The 20,405-nt window shown below is 66.4% G+C and overlaps 1 protein-coding gene across 1 annotated transcript; it reads left to right on the forward strand.

Moving 5' to 3' along the window:
• The first annotated feature begins 2,176 nt into the window (after window positions 1–2,176).
• Window positions 2,177–20,193, forward strand: LOC135874473 (transmembrane protein 176B-like). Its single transcript, XM_065399299.1, is given in 8 exon segments — window positions 2,177–2,236; window positions 2,238–2,303; window positions 14,459–14,674; window positions 16,019–16,129; window positions 16,700–16,756; window positions 17,802–17,999; window positions 18,855–18,965; window positions 19,863–20,193. Coding segments are annotated over 8 exon segments (918 nt in total). The 3' UTR covers window positions 19,962–20,193.
• The last annotated feature ends 212 nt before the right edge of the window (window positions 20,194–20,405 follow it).

The following is a 20,405-nucleotide window of genomic DNA, read 5'->3' on the forward strand; positions in this document are numbered from 1 at the left end:
CCGCTAATAGTCAAAGATCAATTAATTGCCCAAATTAGGCGATCCCATCATACCATCCCCTCCATAAACGTATCAAGCCTAGTCTTGAAGCCAGATATGTCTTTTGCCCCCACTACTCCCCTTGGCAGACTGTTCCAGAACTTCACTCCTCTGATGGTTAGAAACCTTCGTCTAATTTCAAGTCTAAACTTCCTAATGTCCAGTTTATATCCATTTGTTCTTGTGTCCACATTGGTACTGAGCTTAAATAACTCCTCTCCCTCCCTGGTATTTATCCCTCTGATGTATTTATAGAGAGCAATCATATCTCCCCTCAGCCTTCTTTTGGTTAGGCTAAACAAGCCGAGCTCTTTGAGTCTCCTTTCATAAGACAGGTTTTCCATTCCTCGGATCATCCTAGGAGCCCTTCTCTGTACCTGTTCCAGTTTGAATTCATCCTTCTTAAACATGGGAGCCCAGAACTGCACACAGTATTCCAGATGAGGTCTCACCAGTGCCTTGTATAACGGTACTAACACCTCCTTATCTCTACTGGAAATACCTCACCTGATGCATCCCAAGACCGCATTAGCTTTTTTCACGGCGATATCACGTTGACGGCTCATAGTCATCCTGTGATCAACCAAAGCTATCAGGTTGGTTTTACATGTGAGACTGCTTGAATTAGCTACATCAGATGGCCTTTTTTAGCAAAGTAGGACGTGTCACTGTTGCAGGCAACACGATCCTACCGAGAGCATTTTCACACACACACACGTGTAAGAAACTGCAATCTGTAGGGATGCGCTACTTGTTCCACTGCTATATATGTGATGAAGCGAATTCCTACAGAGAGCAGTTTCTCACGCCATAGGGATGGGAGACTGCTATCTGTAGCAATTTGCAACCTGTAGCAGAGAGATAGTGAATTCTTACCATTAGCAGTTCCTGAGAGCTGCGAAGGGCCGTACCTGTGGACGCTCAGGTAAACAGTGTCTCATGGCCAGCTAGCGGCTTTCCCTTACAAGCCGCAACGCATAGTTGGAGAACCCCTGGCCTAGCAAAATAAGCAAACCTACCCTGCTATTTTCATTAGGAGCAAAAGAAACTAATGCTGAAGACTGCAGCTGACAGAATGTGATGTAAACAAGTATCACACCGATCTCTCTCTTGTTAGAAGAGCTTTCTGCCTTTGTTGAATATTTGAGAATCAAGTTGTACACAATGGCATGCGGAAAAACACTAAGGGCTAGACTGAGAGGCAAAATAACAGTTGCAAAAATGCAATCCCCATTGGTGGATTGACTCCAAACAAAGTTTTGACGCTAGGCCAGAAAGTCAGTCAGAGTGGAAGTCAGATGATCCAACAGAATAAACATCTGCTCTAAAAATGAGAATTAAAAATTCAGGGAATCCCAGCAGCAGATAAAACAACTTGGAAACTGCTCGGAGACTCTTTGCAATCAGATACAGTGAGAAGGGATTCTTTGTTTCTGAGGGGATATGTGTAAAATGTTCCACTGAATTAAGTCTCAGGGATTATCTACACTGGCAAGTTAAAGCGCTCTAACTTGCTGGCTCAGGGGTGTGAAAAATCACACACACACACACACACACACACACACACCCCCAGCGCAGCAAGTTTTCAGGCTCGGCTCCCGGCGCTCGGAGCTAAGCCCCTCGTCGAGGTGGGTTGCCAGGAGCACTGGCACCCGCGGCAGCGCTTTGAACTTTGTAGTGTAGACGGAGCCTCAGTCGGTGAGATCAGACCGAGGGGCGGCAGTGACGGCAGTGGGGTGCCTGTGCCTTTGAGAACCCAGCCCTGGGAAGCCCACGCTGAGAGGGGCTGGCTGTGGGAGTGGGGGGAAAAAGCCCCTTTGCCCCCTACCATTTTTGCAAACACGGGTGTCTCAGTGCCCCCCTGTGCCCCTGCCTGGGCCGGGTTTTGCCTCTGTCACCCTCTGCCAGCGCCGCACCCCTGGGCTTAACCCCTGCTCCTCCCCACCCAGCCTTGATTTCCCCTTCAGCCCCCTCCTACCCCTGCCTCCAGCTGCTTGACCCCCCGACCCGTCAATTCCCGCCCCCTTCTCAGACCCTGCCCCCCCCCCGCTCCGATTCGCCCCTTTCTAACCCCTGCCAAGAGCACACTGCTAGTGAGGGCAGGGGAAGGGCAGTGGCGTCAGCAGATGCACCGCGCATGCTCCGTGCACACGGTCCGTGGCCCATTCCTACGCAGAGCAATTTGCTGCGCGGGGCTCGGGCTGCGAGCTGCGCATCTGGGGGTCCCGGGAGCTGCCCGGAGCGTGTCGGGGCCGAGGCCGGCGGTGAGCGCGGGGCCGGGCCGGGCCGGGTTTGTCTTTTCACACATTTGCTTTGACTCCGGTTTGGGGGATTGTGCTGCAGGGAGGGCGGGGCTGTGACCTGCCAGCTGCTCCCTGCCCCCCCCGGGCTGCCCCCCCATGCCTGCCCCCCGCGGGGGGAGCTCCCCGCAAAGCCCCCCCGGTGCCGCTTCGGGCCCCCCCTCCACACCCTCCTCGCCCGCTGGGAGCTTGTGTCTCGCGCTGCTCATCATCGGCCCAGGGTCTGTCCCCCCCCGCCCCGCCCCCGGACAGGGTGTCCCCCCCCCCCCCCCCCCCCCCCCGGTCGGTCGGTCGGCCTGCCTGCCTGCAGCCGCTGGCTCTTGGCTCAGCCTGGCAGCTCTTCGGGGCAGGGACCTGCCTGGCACCTGGCGCGCCTCGGGGCTACTGAGAACGAGGAACAGTCTGTCAGGGAGCTGGAAAGTGCCACCAGATTGAACACCCCCCCCCGTACAGCCCTGCTGGGCCCCTGGCCTGCCTGCGCCCTGCCGTACCCCACCACGGGGGCTGGCCTGGCGGGGGGGTCTAGCCGCTGTGACGGCCGGGCTGGGAGCGAGGCACGGGACTGCGGAGAGGTGTGACGGCCGGGCTGGGGGCCGGGGATTGCAGGAGGGAGGAGGGGGACTGGGGAGAGGTGTGACGGCCGGGCTGGGGGTTGGGGGATTGTAGGAGGGAGGAGCGGGACTGGGGAGAGGTGTGACGGCCGGGCTGGGGTTTGGGGGATTGCAGGAGGGAGGAGCGGGACTGGGGAGAGGTGTGACGGCCGGGCTGGGGGCCGGGGATTGTAGGAGGGAGGAGCGGGACTGGGGAGAGGTGTGACGGCCGGGCTGGGGGCCGGGGATTGCAGGAGGGAGGAGCGGGACTGGGGAGAGGTGTGACGGCCGGGCTGGGGGCTGGGGGATTGTAGGAGGGAGGAGCGGGACTGGGGAGAGTTGTGACGGCCGGGCTGGGGGCCGGGGATTGTAGGAGGGAGGAGGGGGACTGGGGAGAGGTGTGACGGCCGGGCTGGGGGCCGGGGATTGTAGGAGGGAGGAGCGGGACTGGGGAGAGGTGTGACGGCCGGGCTGGGGGCCGGGGATTGTAGGAGGGAGGAGCGGGACTGGGGAGAGGTGTGACGGCCGGGCTGGGGGCCGGGGATTGTAGGAGGGAGGAGCGGGACTGGGGAGAGGTGTGACGGCCGGGCTGGGGGCCGGGGATTGTAGGAGGGAGGAGCGGGACTGGGGAGAGGTGTGACGGCCGGGCTGGGGGCCGGGGATTGTAGGAGGGAGGAGCGGGACTGGGGAGAGGTGTGACGGCCGGGCTGGGGGCCGGGGATTGTAGGAGGGAGGAGCGGGACTGGGGAGAGGTGTGACGGCCGGGCTGGGGGCCGGGGATTGCAGGAGGGAGGAGCGGGACTGGGGAGAGGTGTGACGGCCGGGCTGGGGGCCGGGGATTGCAGGAGGGAGGAGCGGGACTGGGGAGAGGTGTGACGGCCGGGCTGGGGGCCGGGGATTGCAGGAGGGAGGAGCGGGACTGGCGAGAGGTGTGACGGCCGGGCTGGGGGCCGGGGATTGTAGGAGGGAGGAGGGGGACTGGGGAGAGGTGTGACGGCCGGGCTGGGGGTTGGGGGATTGTAGGAGGGAGGAGCGGGACTGCGGAGAGGTGTGACGGCCGGGCTGGGGTTTGGGGGATTGCAGGAGGGAGGAGTGGGACTGGGGAGAGGTGTGACGGCCGGGCTGGGGGCCGGGGATTGCAGGAGGGAGGAGCGGGACTGCGGAGAGTTGTGACGGCCGGGCTGGGGGACGGGGATTGCAGGAGGGAGGAGCGGGACTGGGGAGAGGTGTGACGGCCGGGCTGGGGGCCGGGGATTGCAGGAGGGAGGAGCGGGACTGGGGAGAGGTGTGGCGGCCGGGCTGGGGGTCGGGGATTGTAGGAGGGAGGAGCGGGACTGGGGAGAGGTGTGACGGCCGGGCTGGGGGACGGGGATTGCAGGAGGGAGGAGCGGGACTGGGGAGAGGTGTGACGGCCGGGCTGGGGGCCGGGGATTGCAGGAGGGAGGAGCGGGACTGGGGAGAGGTGTGACGGCCGGGCTGGGGGCCGGGGATTGCAGGAGGGAGGAGTGGGACTGCGGAGAGGTGTGACGGCCGGGCTGGGGCCCGGGGATTGTAGGAGGGAGGAGCGGGACTGGGGAGAGGTGTGACGGCCGGGCTGGGGGCCGGGGATTGGAGGAGGGAGGAGCGGGACTGGGGAGAGGTGTGACGGCCGGGCTGGGGGCTGGGGGATTGTAGGAGGGAGGAGCGGGACTGGGGAGAGTTGTGACGGCCGGGCTGGGGGCCGGGGATTGTAGGAGGGAGGAGCGGGACTGGGGAGAGGTGTGACGGCCGGGCTGGGGGCCGGGGATTGTAGGAGGGAGGAGTGGGACTGGGGAGAGATGTGACGGCCGGGCTGGGGGCCGGGGGTTTGCAGGAGGGAGGGGCGGGACTGCGGAGAGGTGTGACGGCCGGGCTGGGGGTTGGGGGATTGCAGGAGGGAGGAGTGGGACTGGGGAGAGGTGTGACGGCCGGGCTGGGGGCCGGGGATTGCAGGAGGGAGGAGCGGGACTGGGGAGAGGTGTGGCGGCCGGGCTGGGGGCTGGGGGCCGGGGATTGTAGGAGGGAGGAGCGGGACTGGGGAGAGGTGTGACGGCCGGGCTGGGGGACGGGGATTGCAGGAGGGAGGAGCGGGACTGGGGAGAGGTGTGACAGCCGGGCTGGGGGCCGGGGATTGTAGGAGGGAGGAGTGGGACTGGGGAGAGGTGTGACGGCCGGGCTGGGAGCCGGGGATTGCAGGAGGGAGGAGCGGGACTGGGGAGAGGTGTGACGGCCGGGCTGGGGGTTGGGGGATTGTAGGAGGGAGGAGCGGGACTGAGGAGAGGTGTGACGGCCGGGCTGGGGGCCGGGGATTGCAGGAGGGAGGAACGGGACTGGGGAGAGGTGTGACGGCCGGGCTGGGGGCCGGGGATTGCAGGAGGGAGGAGCGGGACTGGGGAGAGTTGTGACGGCCGGGCTGGGGGTCGGGGGTTTGCAGGAGGGAGGAGCGGGACTGGGGAGAGGTGTGACGGCCGGGCTGGAGGCCGGGGATTGTAGGAGGGAGGAACGGGACTGAGGAGAGTTGTGACGGCCGGGCTGGGGGTTGGGGGATTGCAGGAGGGAGGAGGGGGACTGGGGAGAGGTGTGACGGCCGGGCTGGGGGCCGGGGATTGTAGGAGGGAGGAGCGGGACTGGGGAGAGGTGTGACAGCCGGGCTGGGGGCTGGGGGATTGTAGGAGGGAGGAGCGGGACTGGGGAGAGTTGTGACGGCCGGGCTGGGGGCTGGGGGATTGTAGGAGGGAGGAGCGGGACTGGGGAGAGGTGTGACGGCCGGGCTGGGGGCCGGGGATTGTAGGAGGGAGGAGCGGGACTGGGGAGAGGTGTGACGGCCGGGTTGGGGGATTGTAGGAGGGAGGAGGGGGACTGAGGAGAGGTGTGACGGCCGGGCTGGGGGTTGGGGGATTGTAGGAGGGAGGAGGGGGCCTGGGGAGAGGTGTGACGGCCGGGCTGGGGGCCGGGGATTGCAGGAGGGAGGAGCGGGACTGGGGAGAGGTGTGACAGCCGGGCTGGGGGTTGGGGGATTGCAGGAGGGAGGAGGGGGACTGGGGAGAGGTGTGACGGCCGGGTTGGGGGATTGTAGGAGGGAGGAGGGGGACTGAGGAGAGGTGTGATGGCCGGGCTGGGGGTTGGGGGATTGTAGGAGGGAGGAGGGGGCCTGGGGAGAGGTGTGACGGCCGGGCTGGGGGCCGGGGATTGCAGGAGGGAGGAGCGGGACTGGGGAGAGGTGTGACAGCCGGGCTGGGGGTTGGGGGATTGCAGGAGGGAGGAGGGGGACTGGGGAGAGGTGTGACGGCCGGGCTGGGGGCCGGGGATTGTAGGAGGGAGGAGCGGGACTGGGGAGAGGTGTGACAGCCGGGCTGGGGGCTGGGGGATTGTAGGAGGGAGGAGCGGGACTGGGGAGAGTTGTGACGGCCGGGCTGGGGGCTGGGGGATTGTAGGAGGGAGGAGCGGGACTGGGGAGAGGTGTGATGGCCGGGCTGGGGGCCGGGGATTGTAGGAGGGAGGAGCGGGACTGGGGAGAGGTGTGACGGCCGGGCTGGGGGCCGGGGATTGTAGGAGGGAGGAGTGGGACTGGGGAGAGGTGTGACGGCCGGGCTGGAGGCCGGGGATTGTAGGAGGGAGGAGCGGGACTGGGGAGAGTTGTGACGGCCGGGCTGGGGGATTGTAGGAGGGAGGAGCGGGACTGGGGAGAGGTGTGACGGCCGGGCTGGGGGCCGGGGATTGTAGGAGGGAGGAGCGGGACTGGGGAGAGGTGTGACAGCCGGGCTGGGGGATTGTAGGAGGGAGGAGCGGGACTGGGGAGAGTTGTGACGGCCGGGCTGGGGGCTGGGGGATTGTAGGAGGGAGGAGCGGGACTGGGGAGAGGTGTGACGGCTGGGGGCCGGGGATTGTAGGAGGGAGAAGTGGGACTGGGGAGAGGTGTGACGGCCGGGCTGGGGGCCGGGGATTGTAGGAGGGAGGAGCGGGACTGGGGAGAGGTGTGACGGCCGGGCTGGGGGCTGGGGGATTGTAGGAGGGAGGAGCGGGACTGGGGAGAGTTGTGACGGCCGGGCTGGGGGCTGGGGGATTGTAGGAGGGAGGAGCGGGACTGGGGAGAGGTGTGACGGCCGGGCTGGAGGCCGGGGATTGTAGGAGGGAGGAGGGGGACTGCGGAGAGGTGTGACGGCCGGGCTGGGGGCCGGGGATTGTAGGAGGGAGGAGTGGGACTGGGGAGAGGTGTGACGGCCGGGCTGGGGGTTGGGGGATTGTAGGAGGGAGGAGGGGGACTGGGGAGAGGTGTGACGGCCGGGCTGGGGGCCGGGGATTGCAGGAGGGAGGAACGGGACTGGGGAGAGGTGTGACGGCCGGGCTGGGGGCCGGGGATTGCAGGAGGGAGGAGGGGGACTGGGGAGAGGTGTGATAGCCGGGCTGGGGGCCGGGGATTGCAGGAGGGAGGAGCGGGACTGCGGAGAGTTGTGACGGCCGGGCTGGGGGACGGGGATTGCAGGAGGGAGGAGCGGGACTGGGGAGAGGTGTGACGGCCGGGCTGGGGGCCGGGGATTGCAGGAGGGAGGAGCGGGACTGGGGAGAGGTGTGGCGGCCGGGCTGGGGGTCGGGGATTGTAGGAGGGAGGAGCGGGACTGGGGAGAGGTGTGACGGCCGGGCTGGGGGACGGGGATTGCAGGAGGGAGGAGCGGGACTGGGGAGAGGTGTGACGGCCGGGCTGGGGGACGGGGATTGCAGGAGGGAGGAGCGGGACTGGGGAGAGGTGTGACGGCCGGGCTGGGGGCCGGGGATTGCAGGAGGGAGGAGCGGGACTGGGGAGAGGTGTGACGGCCGGGCTGGGGGCCGGGGATTGCAGGAGGGAGGAGTGGGACTGCGGAGAGGTGTGACGGCCGGGCTGGGGCCCGGGGATTGTAGGAGGGAGGAGCGGGACTGGGGAGAGGTGTGACGGCCGGGCTGGGGGCCGGGGATTGGAGGAGGGAGGAGCGGGACTGGGGAGAGGTGTGACGGCCGGGCTGGGGGCTGGGGGATTGTAGGAGGGAGGAGCGGGACTGGGGAGAGTTGTGACGGCCGGGCTGGGGGCCGGGGATTGTAGGAGGGAGGAGCGGGACTGGGGAGAGGTGTGACGGCCGGGCTGGGGGCCGGGGATTGTAGGAGGGAGGAGTGGGACTGGGGAGAGATGTGACGGCCGGGCTGGGGGCCGGGGGTTTGCAGGAGGGAGGGGCGGGACTGCGGAGAGGTGTGACGGCCGGGCTGGGGGTTGGGGGATTGCAGGAGGGAGGAGTGGGACTGGGGAGAGGTGTGACGGCCGGGCTGGGGGCCGGGGATTGCAGGAGGGAGGAGCGGGACTGGGGAGAGGTGTGGCGGCCGGGCTGGGGGCTGGGGGCCGGGGATTGTAGGAGGGAGGAGCGGGACTGGGGAGAGGTGTGACGGCCGGGCTGGGGGACGGGGATTGCAGGAGGGAGGAGCGGGACTGGGGAGAGGTGTGACAGCCGGGCTGGGGGCCGGGGATTGTAGGAGGGAGGAGTGGGACTGGGGAGAGGTGTGACGGCCGGGCTGGGAGCCGGGGATTGCAGGAGGGAGGAGCGGGACTGGGGAGAGGTGTGACGGCCGGGCTGGGGGTTGGGGGATTGTAGGAGGGAGGAGCGGGACTGAGGAGAGGTGTGACGGCCGGGCTGGGGGCCGGGGATTGCAGGAGGGAGGAACGGGACTGGGGAGAGGTGTGACGGCCGGGCTGGGGGCCGGGGATTGCAGGAGGGAGGAGCGGGACTGGGGAGAGTTGTGACGGCCGGGCTGGGGGTCGGGGGTTTGCAGGAGGGAGGAGCGGGACTGGGGAGAGGTGTGACGGCCGGGCTGGAGGCCGGGGATTGTAGGAGGGAGGAACGGGACTGAGGAGAGTTGTGACGGCCGGGCTGGGGGTTGGGGGATTGCAGGAGGGAGGAGGGGGACTGGGGAGAGGTGTGACGGCCGGGCTGGGGGCCGGGGATTGTAGGAGGGAGGAGCGGGACTGGGGAGAGGTGTGACAGCCGGGCTGGGGGCTGGGGGATTGTAGGAGGGAGGAGCGGGACTGGGGAGAGTTGTGACGGCCGGGCTGGGGGCTGGGGGATTGTAGGAGGGAGGAGCGGGACTGGGGAGAGGTGTGACGGCCGGGCTGGGGGCCGGGGATTGTAGGAGGGAGGAGCGGGACTGGGGAGAGGTGTGACGGCCGGGTTGGGGGATTGTAGGAGGGAGGAGGGGGACTGAGGAGAGGTGTGACGGCCGGGCTGGGGGTTGGGGGATTGTAGGAGGGAGGAGGGGGCCTGGGGAGAGGTGTGACGGCCGGGCTGGGGGCCGGGGATTGCAGGAGGGAGGAGCGGGACTGGGGAGAGGTGTGACAGCCGGGCTGGGGGTTGGGGGATTGCAGGAGGGAGGAGGGGGACTGGGGAGAGGTGTGACGGCCGGGTTGGGGGATTGTAGGAGGGAGGAGGGGGACTGAGGAGAGGTGTGATGGCCGGGCTGGGGGTTGGGGGATTGTAGGAGGGAGGAGGGGGCCTGGGGAGAGGTGTGACGGCCGGGCTGGGGGCCGGGGATTGCAGGAGGGAGGAGCGGGACTGGGGAGAGGTGTGACAGCCGGGCTGGGGGTTGGGGGATTGCAGGAGGGAGGAGGGGGACTGGGGAGAGGTGTGACGGCCGGGCTGGGGGCCGGGGATTGTAGGAGGGAGGAGCGGGACTGGGGAGAGGTGTGACAGCCGGGCTGGGGGCTGGGGGATTGTAGGAGGGAGGAGCGGGACTGGGGAGAGTTGTGACGGCCGGGCTGGGGGCTGGGGGATTGTAGGAGGGAGGAGCGGGACTGGGGAGAGGTGTGACGGCCGGGCTGGGGGCCGGGGATTGTAGGAGGGAGGAGCGGGACTGGGGAGAGGTGTGACGGCCGGGCTGGGGGCCGGGGATTGTAGGAGGGAGGAGTGGGACTGGGGAGAGGTGTGACGGCCGGGCTGGAGGCCGGGGATTGTAGGAGGGAGGAGCGGGACTGGGGAGAGTTGTGACGGCCGGGCTGGGGGATTGTAGGAGGGAGGAGCGGGACTGGGGAGAGGTGTGACGGCCGGGCTGGGGGCCGGGGATTGTAGGAGGGAGGAGCGGGACTGGGGAGAGGTGTGACAGCCGGGCTGGGGGATTGTAGGAGGGAGGAGCGGGACTGGGGAGAGTTGTGACGGCCGGGCTGGGGGCTGGGGGATTGTAGGAGGGAGGAGCGGGACTGGGGAGAGGTGTGACGGCTGGGGGCCGGGGATTGTAGGAGGGAGAAGTGGGACTGGGGAGAGGTGTGACGGCCGGGCTGGGGGCCGGGGATTGTAGGAGGGAGGAGCGGGACTGGGGAGAGGTGTGACGGCCGGGCTGGGGGCCGGGGATTGTAGGAGGGAGGAGTGGGACTGGGGAGAGGTGTGACGGCCGGGCTGGAGGCCGGGGATTGTAGGAGGGAGGAGCGGGACTGGGGAGAGTTGTGATGGCCGGGCTGGGGGATTGTAGGAGGGAGGAGCGGGACTGGGGAGAGTTGTGACGGCCGGGCTGGGGGCTGGGGGATTGTAGGAGGGAGGAGCGGGACTGGGGAGAGGTGTGACGGCCGGGCTGGGGGCCGGGGATTGTAGGAGGGAGAAGTGGGACTGGGGAGAGGTGTGACGGCCGGGCTGGAGGCCGGGGATTGCAGGAGGGAGGAGCGGGACTGGGGAGAGGTGTGACAGCCGGGCTGGGGGCTGGGGGATTGTAGGAGGGAGGAGCGGGACTGGGGAGAGTTGTGACGGCCGGGCTGGGGGCTGGGGGATTGTAGGAGGGAGGAGCGGGACTGGGGAGAGGTGTGACGGCCGGGCTGGGGGCCGGGGATTGCAGGAGGGAGGGGCGGGACTGGGGAGAGGTGTGACGGCCGGGCTGGGGGCCGGGGATTGGAGGAGGGAGGAGCGGGACTGGGGAGAGGTGTGACGGCCGGGCTGGGGGCTGGGGATTGCAGGAGGGAGGAGCGGGACTGGGGAGAGGTGTGACGGCCGGGCTGGGGGCCGGGGATTGGAGGAGGGAGGAGCGGGACTGGGGAGAGGTGTGACGGCCGGGCTGGGGGCCGGGGATTGTAGGAGGGAGGAGCGGGACTGGGGAGAGGTGTGACGGCCGGGCTGGGGGCCGGGGATTGGAGGAGGGAGGAGCGGGACTGGGGAGAGGTGTGACGGCCGGGCTGGGGGCCGGGGGTTTGCAGGAGGGAGGAGCGGGACTGGGGAGAGGTGTGACGGCCGGGCTGGGGGTCGGGGGTTTGCAGGAGGGAGGAGCGGGACTGGGGAGAGTTGTGACGGCCGGGCTGGGGGCCGGGGATTGTAGGAGGGAGGAGCGGGACTGGGGAGAGGTGTGACGGCCGGGCTGGGGCCCGGGGATTGTAGGAGGGAGGAGCGGGACTGGGGAGAGGTGTGACGGCCGGGCTGGGGGTCGGGGGTTTGCAGGAGGGAGGAGCGGGACTGGGGAGAGGTGTGACGGCCGGGCTGGGGGCCGGGGATTGTAGGAGGGAGGAGCGGGACTGGGGAGAGGTGTGACGGCCGGGCTGGGGCCCGGGGATTGTAGGAGGGAGGAGCGGGACTGGGGAGAGGTGTGACGGCCGGGCTGGGGGCCGGGGATTGGAGGAGGGAGGAGCGGGACTGGGGAGAGGTGTGACGGCCGGGCTGGGGGCCGGGGGTTTGCAGGAGGGAGGAGCGGGACTGGGGAGAGGTGTGACGGCCGGGCTGGGGGTCGGGGGTTTGCAGGAGGGAGGAGCGGGACTGGGGAGAGGTGTGACGGCCGGGCTGGGGGCCGGGGATTGTAGGAGGGAGGAGCGGGACTGGGGAGAGGTGTGACGGCCGGGCTGGGGCCCGGGGATTGTAGGAGGGAGGAGCGGGACTGGGGAGAGGTGTGACGGCCGGGCTGGGGGCCGGGGATTGTAGGAGGGAGAAGTGGGACTGGGGAGAGGTGTGACGGCCGGGCTGGAGGCCGGGGATTGTAGGAGGCAGGAGTGGGACTGGGGAGAGGTGTGACGGCCGGGCTGGGGGCCGGGGATTGTAGGAGGGAGGAGCGGGACTGGGGAGAGGTGTGACGGCTGGGCTGGGGGCCGGGGATTGTAGGAGGGAGGAGCGGGACTGGGGAGAGGTGTGACGGCCGGGCTGGGGGCCGGGGATTGCAGGAGGGAGGAGCGGGACTGGGGAGAGGTGTGACGGCCGGGCTGGGGGCCGGGGATTGCAGGAGGGAGGAGCGGGACTGGGGAGAGGTGTGACGGCCGGGCTGGGGGCTGGGGGATTGTAGGAGGGAGGAGCGGGACTGGGGAGAGGTGTGACGGCGGGGATTGCAGGAGGGAGGAGCGGGACTGGGGAGAGGTGTGACGGCCGGGCTGGGGCCCGGGGATTGTAGGAGGGAGAAGTGGGACTGGGGAGAGGTGTGACGGCCGGGCTGGGGGCCGGGGATTGGAGGAGGGAGGAGCGGGACTGGGGAGAGGTGTGACGGCCGGGCTGGGGGTTGGGGGATTGCAGGAGGGAGGAGTGGGACTGGAGAGAGGTGTGACGGCCGGGCTGGGGGCTGGGGGATTGTAGGAGGGAGGAGCGGGACTGGGGAGAGTTGTGACGGCCGGGCTGGGGGCCGGGGATTGTAGGAGGGAGGAGCGGGACTGGGGAGAGGTGTGACGGCCGGGCTGGGGGCCGGGGATTGTAGGAGGGAGGAGCGGGACTGGGGAGAGGTGTGACGGCCGGGCTGGGGGCCGGGGATTGTAGGAGGGAGAAGTGGGACTGGGGAGAGGTGTGACGGCCGGGCTGGGGGCCGGGGATTGGAGGAGGGAGGAGCGGGACTGGGGAGAGGTGTGACGGCCGGGCTGGGGGTTGGGGGATTGCAGGAGGGAGGAGTGGGACTGGAGAGAGGTGTGACGGCCGGGCTGGGGGCTGGGGGATTGTAGGAGGGAGGAGCGGGACTGGGGAGAGTTGTGACGGCCGGGCTGGGGGCCGGGGATTGTAGGAGGGAGGAGCGGGACTGGGGAGAGGTGTGACGGCCGGGCTGGGGGCCGGGGATTGTAGGAGGGAGGAGCGGGACTGGGGAGAGGTGTGACGGCCGGGCTGGGGGCCGGGGATTGCAGGAGGGAGGAGCGGGACTGGGGAGAGGTGTGACGGCCGGGCTGGGGGCCGGGGATTGCAGGAGGGAGGAGCGGGACTGGGGAGAGGTGTGACGGCCGGGCTGGGGGCCGGGGATTGCAGGAGGGAGGAGCTGGACTGGGGAGAGGTCTGGGGGCCGGGGATTGAGGAGGGAGGAGCGGGACTGGGGAGAGGTGAGACGGCCGGGCTGGGGGCCGGGGATTGCAGGAGGGAGGAGCGGGACTGGGGAGAGGTGTGACGGCCGGGCTGGGGCCCGGGGCCGGGGGTTTGCAGGAGGGAGGAGCGGAACTGGACAGGAAGCTGGAAGAGGCCTCTGGGGCTTTCCCACGCAGAGCTCTGTTCCGCTCCCATCTCCTGCAGAGCACCCGAGCGCTGCTTGCGTGGAGGCTGGGCCATGCGAGCTGAGCAGGACGTCCCCATGGGTGAGCAGAGCAGGCGGGTGGCTACAGCAGAGAAAAAGGCACCCCAGGTTAGAGGGCAGGGGACACAACTACTCATTGGTCGGGATCTTGCCCTGGCTATGGACAGTTACATACTAGAGTTAGTAGTTCTGCAACTTCACATTTTAGTTACTTCCGAGCTCTTGAGTGAATCCCGTCTGGTCTGGTCACTGTTTCCTTGTGCTCCCCGGCTGTCTCTTGTCTCATACTTAGGTTGTCAGCTCCTTGGGGCAGGGACCATCTCTTTGTTCAGTGTTTGTACAGCACCTCACACGCTGGGGTCCTGGCACATCGAGTGTCCACAGGATACGTACCAAATCACTCCTAATATCTTGGTCATTTTTAAGTGTGATTAGAAATTTGCTGGCACAATGGAAAGAAAATAAGATCGTGCTGGGAGTGGGTGGATGAAAGGAAATAGTTTTTCAAACCACACGAGTTAGATCCTGTGGCATTGAGTTCCACAGGCTAACTGAGGCCGAACTTAGCATGATTCAGAATAGACTGGCCGTATCTATGGCTAATGAGAACATCCAGAGTCAGTGTGGTGAGGGTTCGTGTGGGAAGGGCTATGAACCCGCCTGCTTCAGGGCATAAACTGACCCCTAACACCGGGGGAGAGGAAGGAGCTGACCCTGTGGGGAGATCCCATCTCGGGTTATCCCGTCACTGCCCACTGCAGGGGTTGCAGCCCCTTCCCTGCCACTGCTGGAGATGGGCCCTGGGCTGATCCTGTCTGGCAAGCCCTATGGCACCCAGCAGCTGTTGGACCGTTCCCAGGCCTGTTTGAAAAGGGGACTTAGAAACGGCCCCTTCCCAGGCGGCCAGGAGGTGTTGGCATTGCTGTGCCCAGTGCTCAGTGGGGCAGAGTGGTCTGGGGAACCTCCTGTTCTAGTGGGCGTGTCGGCGCGGGGGCTGCGCAGGTCGGGCCTGGGGGGCACACAGGTTGGGCACTGCTCTCACTCCCCTCCCTGTTTCAGAGCGGGGTCAGGATGCCGACCAGCGTGGTGAAGGTGAACAACATGGAGGTTTCCACTGAGGGCTCGGACAAGACCGTCATCAACATCAACGTCAGCCAGGAGTCGTCGCTGGCCTTCCTGGTCAGGTCCGTGCAACGGGCAAGGGCCAGGCCTGGGGCACCCGCCAGCCAGGGCCTTGCCAAGGGCTGCTACCGCGGGGAGCCGAAAGTGCTGGGGGTAAGTGCCAGCGTGGCAGGGACCCAGAGGTGCTTAGGGGGGAGTGCCCAATGAGCAGGAGTGCGGCTTACAATCCGTTGGTAAGCACCTAGAGGAAAATAGGGTCTAAGGAACAGCCAGCATGGGTTTGTCATGGATAAATTACCCCAAATCAGCTGAATTTCCTTCTGTGACAGGGTCCCTGGGTGGGGGAAGCTGTAGACGGGATAGATCTTGATTTTGCAAGACTCTGACACTGTCTCACATGATGGTCTCATAAGCAAACTAGGGAGATGTGGTCTAGAGGAAATTCCCATAAGGTGGTTGGAAGACCGAGAACGTAGCTGTCGGTGGTGCACTATGAAACTGGGAGTGCGCATCTAGTGGGGTCCTGCAGGGGTCAGTCCTGGGGCGGGTACTAGTCACTATTCTCATTACTGGCATGGAGAGTATTTACTTACACCACTTGTGGATGACCCCAAGCTGGCAGGGGCCGCAGGCACTTTGGAGGACAGGATGAGACTCCAAACGACCTTGACAAATTGGAGAACTGGTCTGAATTCAAACCGATGAAATTCAATAAGGGCAAGTGCAAAGTACTTCACTTGGGAGGGGAAAAAACAAATGCCGGGGTACGCCTGGCTGGGGGCAGCACTGCTGGAAAGGAGCTGGCGGTTAGAGAGGATCACAAATTGAATATCACCAACAACGTGATGCAGCTGTGAACTTGGTTCCTGTCGTTCTGGGGCGTATTAACGGGAGTGTCGTGTGTACGACACGGGAGGTCGTTGTCCTGCTCTGCTCAGCACAGGTGAGGCCCCAGCTGGAGTCCTGGGTCCAGTTCTGGGCACTGCGCTTCAGGAAAGATGGGGCCAAATTGGAGAGAGGCCAGAGAAGAGCGACAAAACCGATCAAAGGTCTAGAAAACCTGACCTGCGAGGGAAGGTTACAAAAACTGAGCATGTTTAGTCTTGAGAAAAGGTGATAAAGACAGGAGCCTTCACATGTGTGCAGGGCGGTTCGGGTCAGGGTTAGAAAGAAGACAGGGATCAATTGTTCTCCATGGCCACTGGAGGCAGGACAAGCAGCAGTGGGTTAATGTGCACAAGGGGGGGTTCGGTGCGACGCTGGCGCATCGTTCTAGCTCTCAAGGGAGCTCGGCTCTGGACCAGGCACCAAGGGAGGAGGTGGGATCCCCGTCACTGGAGGTGTTTAAGAACAGGCTGGACAAACCCCTGTCAGGGGTGGTCTGGACTTACTCGTTCCTGCCTCTGTGAGAACTGTTTCCGGCTGTGGGGGAGAATGGGGCAGGGGCAAGGCAGGCTGCTGTGTCCATCTGCTGACTTCTGGGGGCTGATCTTGCAGGCCTGCCAGGTGCTGCTCGGGATTGTTTGCGGGGCCATTGGTGTGATGCTCAGCTTCGCGCCGGACACGCAGGAGTTCTGGTGGGGATCCCCGTTCTGGACAGGCGCTCTGGTGAGTGGCACACAGCCCTGCCCTGCCGCTCGGAGCAGCAGCTTGGCCCAGGCACTGGCTCCCCCGCTCCAGACCCCACTCGGGCCTGTTCCTGGCAATGCTCTCTGGCAAACGACGAGCCCGTGGGGCGGGATTTCTGCAGCTGCTCCTCGGCCCAAAGCCGGCCCTGTCTCCCCGGGCGTGAGCTCTCGGGCTGGGATTCGGGGGTCTCTCTGTAATGCCCAAAGCCGCTTCACAGCTGCAGTTCTTGGGCTCCAGTGGCTGCCGGGGCTCGTTGGAGGGACTTGGCTCGTCAGCGAGTGACCGGTTTTCCAGTCCCCTCTGGCATGGGCCAGTCCGCGGTCTGTCCTGATCCCCACCACGCTGTGCTCCCGTGGGCCCCAGGGACTGTCGGCCAGCACACGCCTTCAGCCCTGGCCCAGGCAGTCCCAGAGGAAACCCCAGGGCTACCATCTGCACAGCAACCCCCTGCACCTTTGCTGGGGACCTTGGGGTGGATGCTCGGGGTGAGGTCTCTCTCCTGGCAACGCCCCAGCCTGCACGGCGCTCACCCTGGTTTCTCTTCCACAGCTCATCATCTCGGGAGTCTTTTGCATTGTGAGCGAGAAGCGTGGCACCAGCTGCTGGGTGAGTGAGTGCCCGGGGTGCTGGGCCCGGGCTGTGGGGTGAGTGAGTGCCCGGGGTGCTGGGTACCGGCTGCTTGTACTGAAGGGAAGTGCCCGGGGTGTGGGCCCCAGCAACTGGCTACTCCCAGCCTGACCCGTTTTCCCCGTGAGGGCAGCTGCACTGCCTGGACCCCAACGCCCGGGTGGGGGGGAGCAGGCCAGACTGACGTTGGCACTTCTGGAAGGATGGTGACGAATGGGAAAGGGTCAGGAAGGAGCCACAGGGAAGAGCCGAGGGCTGGGAAACCTGCCTCCCGTGAGGAGCTGCCAGAGCTCACTGGGTTAGTGCCTCCAGGGGAGGGGTCAGCGGTGCCGTGAGCGCGGTCTGCAGGTGCCCGGAGCCCGGTCTGGGCAGGGGAGGGGTCAGCGGTGCCATGAGCGTGGGCTGCAGGTGCGCGGAGCCCGGTGGCAGACGGCCCTTGGCTCCGGCCGGCAGGGCCCGGACAAGAGCCGCTGGCTGGAGCTGAACCGGCCCCGTCCTGGCTGGGAATAAGGAGCCGATTTTCCCCGGGGAGGGTCGCCCCCATTGGAACGACTGACCGGGGGGGGGGGGGGTGTCTCTGTCACGTGGGGTCAGTGACTCCGGGCCGGGCGTGTCTCCCACAGCCCCGCTCTAGCTCAGCTGGCCGGGCCAGATGCAGGAGTCCCTGGGCAGGGCCCTGCGGGAGGCCGAGCAGGGTGGGCAGAACAGTCCTGGTGCTGGGAATCTACGAAACCCCTTCTACTGTGTGTTGGGGGGGGGGCAGTCTGACTGCCCTGATGCCCCCACCCTCTTTTCACACGTCTGTACACCTACCCCCGGGGGCTCCAATACCCCCCCATGTGCCCTGCTCCCTCAGTAGTGGCCCGTCTGCCGGTGGGAGGGGCTGGGCAGCCCCCTGCCCTGCGGTGTCACCTGCGTCCCTGCAGCCGCAGGCCGCGTGCCCCTGCCGAGCCCAGGGGCTGGGGCTGGGCCAGGGCGGGGAGGAGAGGCCCCTGCCTCACCCGGTGGGTCCCCTGCCCCGCAGGTCTTGCTAGCTGCGTTGCTTACCCTGGCCAGTGCCATCTCGGCCACCGTGGCTGTGATCGTGGGGGCGCAGGATGTGGCGTGGACTTTCTACCTCGACGAAGCCTCCAATCTGTGTGACTCGTACCCATCGCCGCCCCCGGACTCCGACGTCCCCTGGAGGCAGCAGCGGTGCAGGAATGAGGTTGGGAGGTTAGAGGTGAGCAGCCTCCCCCGGCGCGGTCACCACAGCGCCCCCAGCCCCCCACGCTGCAGCAGCGGGACCCCTCTCTGCGGGCGCCAGCAGGGGCTGGGCTGTCCCTTGCCCCGGCCAGCCGAGGGCAGACCCCATGCTCAGCAGCTCTACACGGGTCCCACGGGGACTGGAGCCCCTGCCGGCTGGCCAAGGGTCACTTCCAGGGATGCTATTTCCTGCCTCAGGGACCCTGTGCAGAGGAGGGTCACCCCCCGCCCCCCCCAGTGTCCCCGTGCAGAGGAGGCTCCTCCCCTCCCCCCCACCCCTGTGGAGAGGCTCAGTCCGGCAGGATGTCCGGATCACTGAGAGGCAGAGTTTAGCCGGTGGGACGTGCGTCTCCTCCTGCAGGAGTGGGAGGCCGCTGTGCTGTAATGATCCGAGCCCCAGGACTCCTGGGTTCTATCCTGACTCTGCCACCGGCTGCCACGTGACCTTGGGGCCGGGTCCCTCCTCCTGATCGCGGTGTCCCTTTGGGAAGTGCTGGGCGAGGCTTGGCTGGAAGGACCCGATGCACAGGCTCCGTACTGCCCCCTTGGGGCAGCCCCCGGGATGGCCTCCGAGGGGCTTGCCCCCCAGCAAGGAGTATGAGAATTAGAATGAGGCCCATGGGGCTGAAATGAGGGACCAGCCCCCGAGCCCAGCCAGGCCCCTCCCCTGCTAGTGCCGGCCTGGTACCAGGCCCCAAACAGAGCCCCCGCTGTGCGCGCTGCTCCGGCCGTTCCAGCCGCTGTCTGAGCACGGAGCCCTCGGAGCTGCCTGGCTCCTGGCCGGGTGGGACCCTGTGACTGTGGTGCTGCCTGTCCCCTCTGCTGTTCCCAGAGCCTGTTCCTGGGCGTGCGGCTGCTGCTGCTGCTGACCATGGCCACCGGCCTCTGCATCGCCTTCTACTCCTTCCTCTACGGCTGCTGGGCCCTGTGCTGCAGGAAGCAGGTAAGGGGGGAGCGGGATCATCTCTAGGGCAGGCTGGCTGGGCCCTGGCGCAGCCCCGGCTGATCACCTAGCTGCGGGGGGGAGGCCCTGGGCCAGGGGCTTCCTTCTGCCTCCCCACGGCTGGCATGAGGGTTGGTGGGTCAGTTATGGGGAGACGCACCCTAGTGCTCTATGGGGTGGCAGGGGAGGAGACGTCCCAGCAGGGCTCCCGGGTAGCTGAGATGACCCCTTCCTGGGCTGCTGTGGAGATCCAGGAGACTTCCGCCCTCCCTCCCCGGAGTCCCCACAGCATGGGGCACGAGTCGGGGAGCAGTGGGTCCATCGCCCCGTCAGTGCCACCTACTGAAAGCTGCGGTGTAACCTGATGTGCCGGGTTCAGTACAAAATGGGTGGAGCAGAAGGAACCATCTGATTGGCTGGCAGAGCTGAGGGAGCTGTCTGATTGGCTGGCAGCACCTACCCCCCATGAGCTTGTGGGGTAGCCCCATCCCATTAGCATCACAGGGCTACTTGTGATAACGGAAGGGGGCAGGCAGTCCTGGGGAGCCCTTTCTGCTCCTCCCCCCGCCCTGCGTGTCTGCCCAGCCCAGCCCCTGGGGCGCACTCTCTGAGCCCCCGAGCTCGGAGACCCTCAGTGTCCCGGGGAGCTTGGGAGCGGCAGAGCGAGAAGGGATCAGGACCAATCTGCTCACTGGCTTCTCCTCAGCAGAGGAGCCCAGGCCACGGCAGGACTCTCCCCTCTGCCTGTGGGGGCCTGCGCCAGCCCCGTGGGGTGCGGGGGGGCAGATGCTTGCCCAGGCTGTGCGTGCTGTGGCAGTGCAGCGCTATGCTGGCCGCGCCATTCGGCGCTAGAGCCCTGAGCCCCTCTGAAGCCTTAAACCTCTGCCCTGCTTTCAGGCCGGGGCCGACGCGGTGGAGAGCAAGGAGCCGCTACTGGCCTCTGACTCCATCCTCCCACCGGATGAGGAGAAAGCCCAGGAGGGCCGGAATATCTGAGCTCCCAGCCAGGCTCCAGCTTCGCTCTGCCGGGTAACCGCTCTGCACAGCCCGAATCCCTCCCGCCTCCCTGTCCTGGCTCTCGAGCTGGGGCTTCCCGCTGTTCCCCCTCCTGTACTAACTGTGTACTACTACACTAACTGTAGCCATGTACTAGGGCGAGGGCCTTCCCAGGCCCTGCTCCGAACAGGGCAGCAGCTGCTTGGAAATAAACCGTCTCCTGTGAGTCTGTCTTCGCTGGTCCCGCTGGATCTCTGGCACTTGCAGGGAGTGAGCTGTGTGTGAACGGGAGCCCAGGACCCTGCACACAGGCTGCGCCGCGCCTCCTGCCTTCACAGCGGGGGAGGAAACGAATGGCAAAAAGGTCACGTGGAGCGACTGATGGCGCTGCAAAGAGAGGAATAGAACCCAGGAGTCCTGGCTCCCAGTCCCCCTCACCCCCCT

Source organism: Emys orbicularis, chromosome 2 (genome assembly GCF_028017835.1).
Source record: "Emys orbicularis isolate rEmyOrb1 chromosome 2, rEmyOrb1.hap1, whole genome shotgun sequence".
Taxonomy (NCBI): Eukaryota; Metazoa; Chordata; order Testudines; family Emydidae; genus Emys; species Emys orbicularis.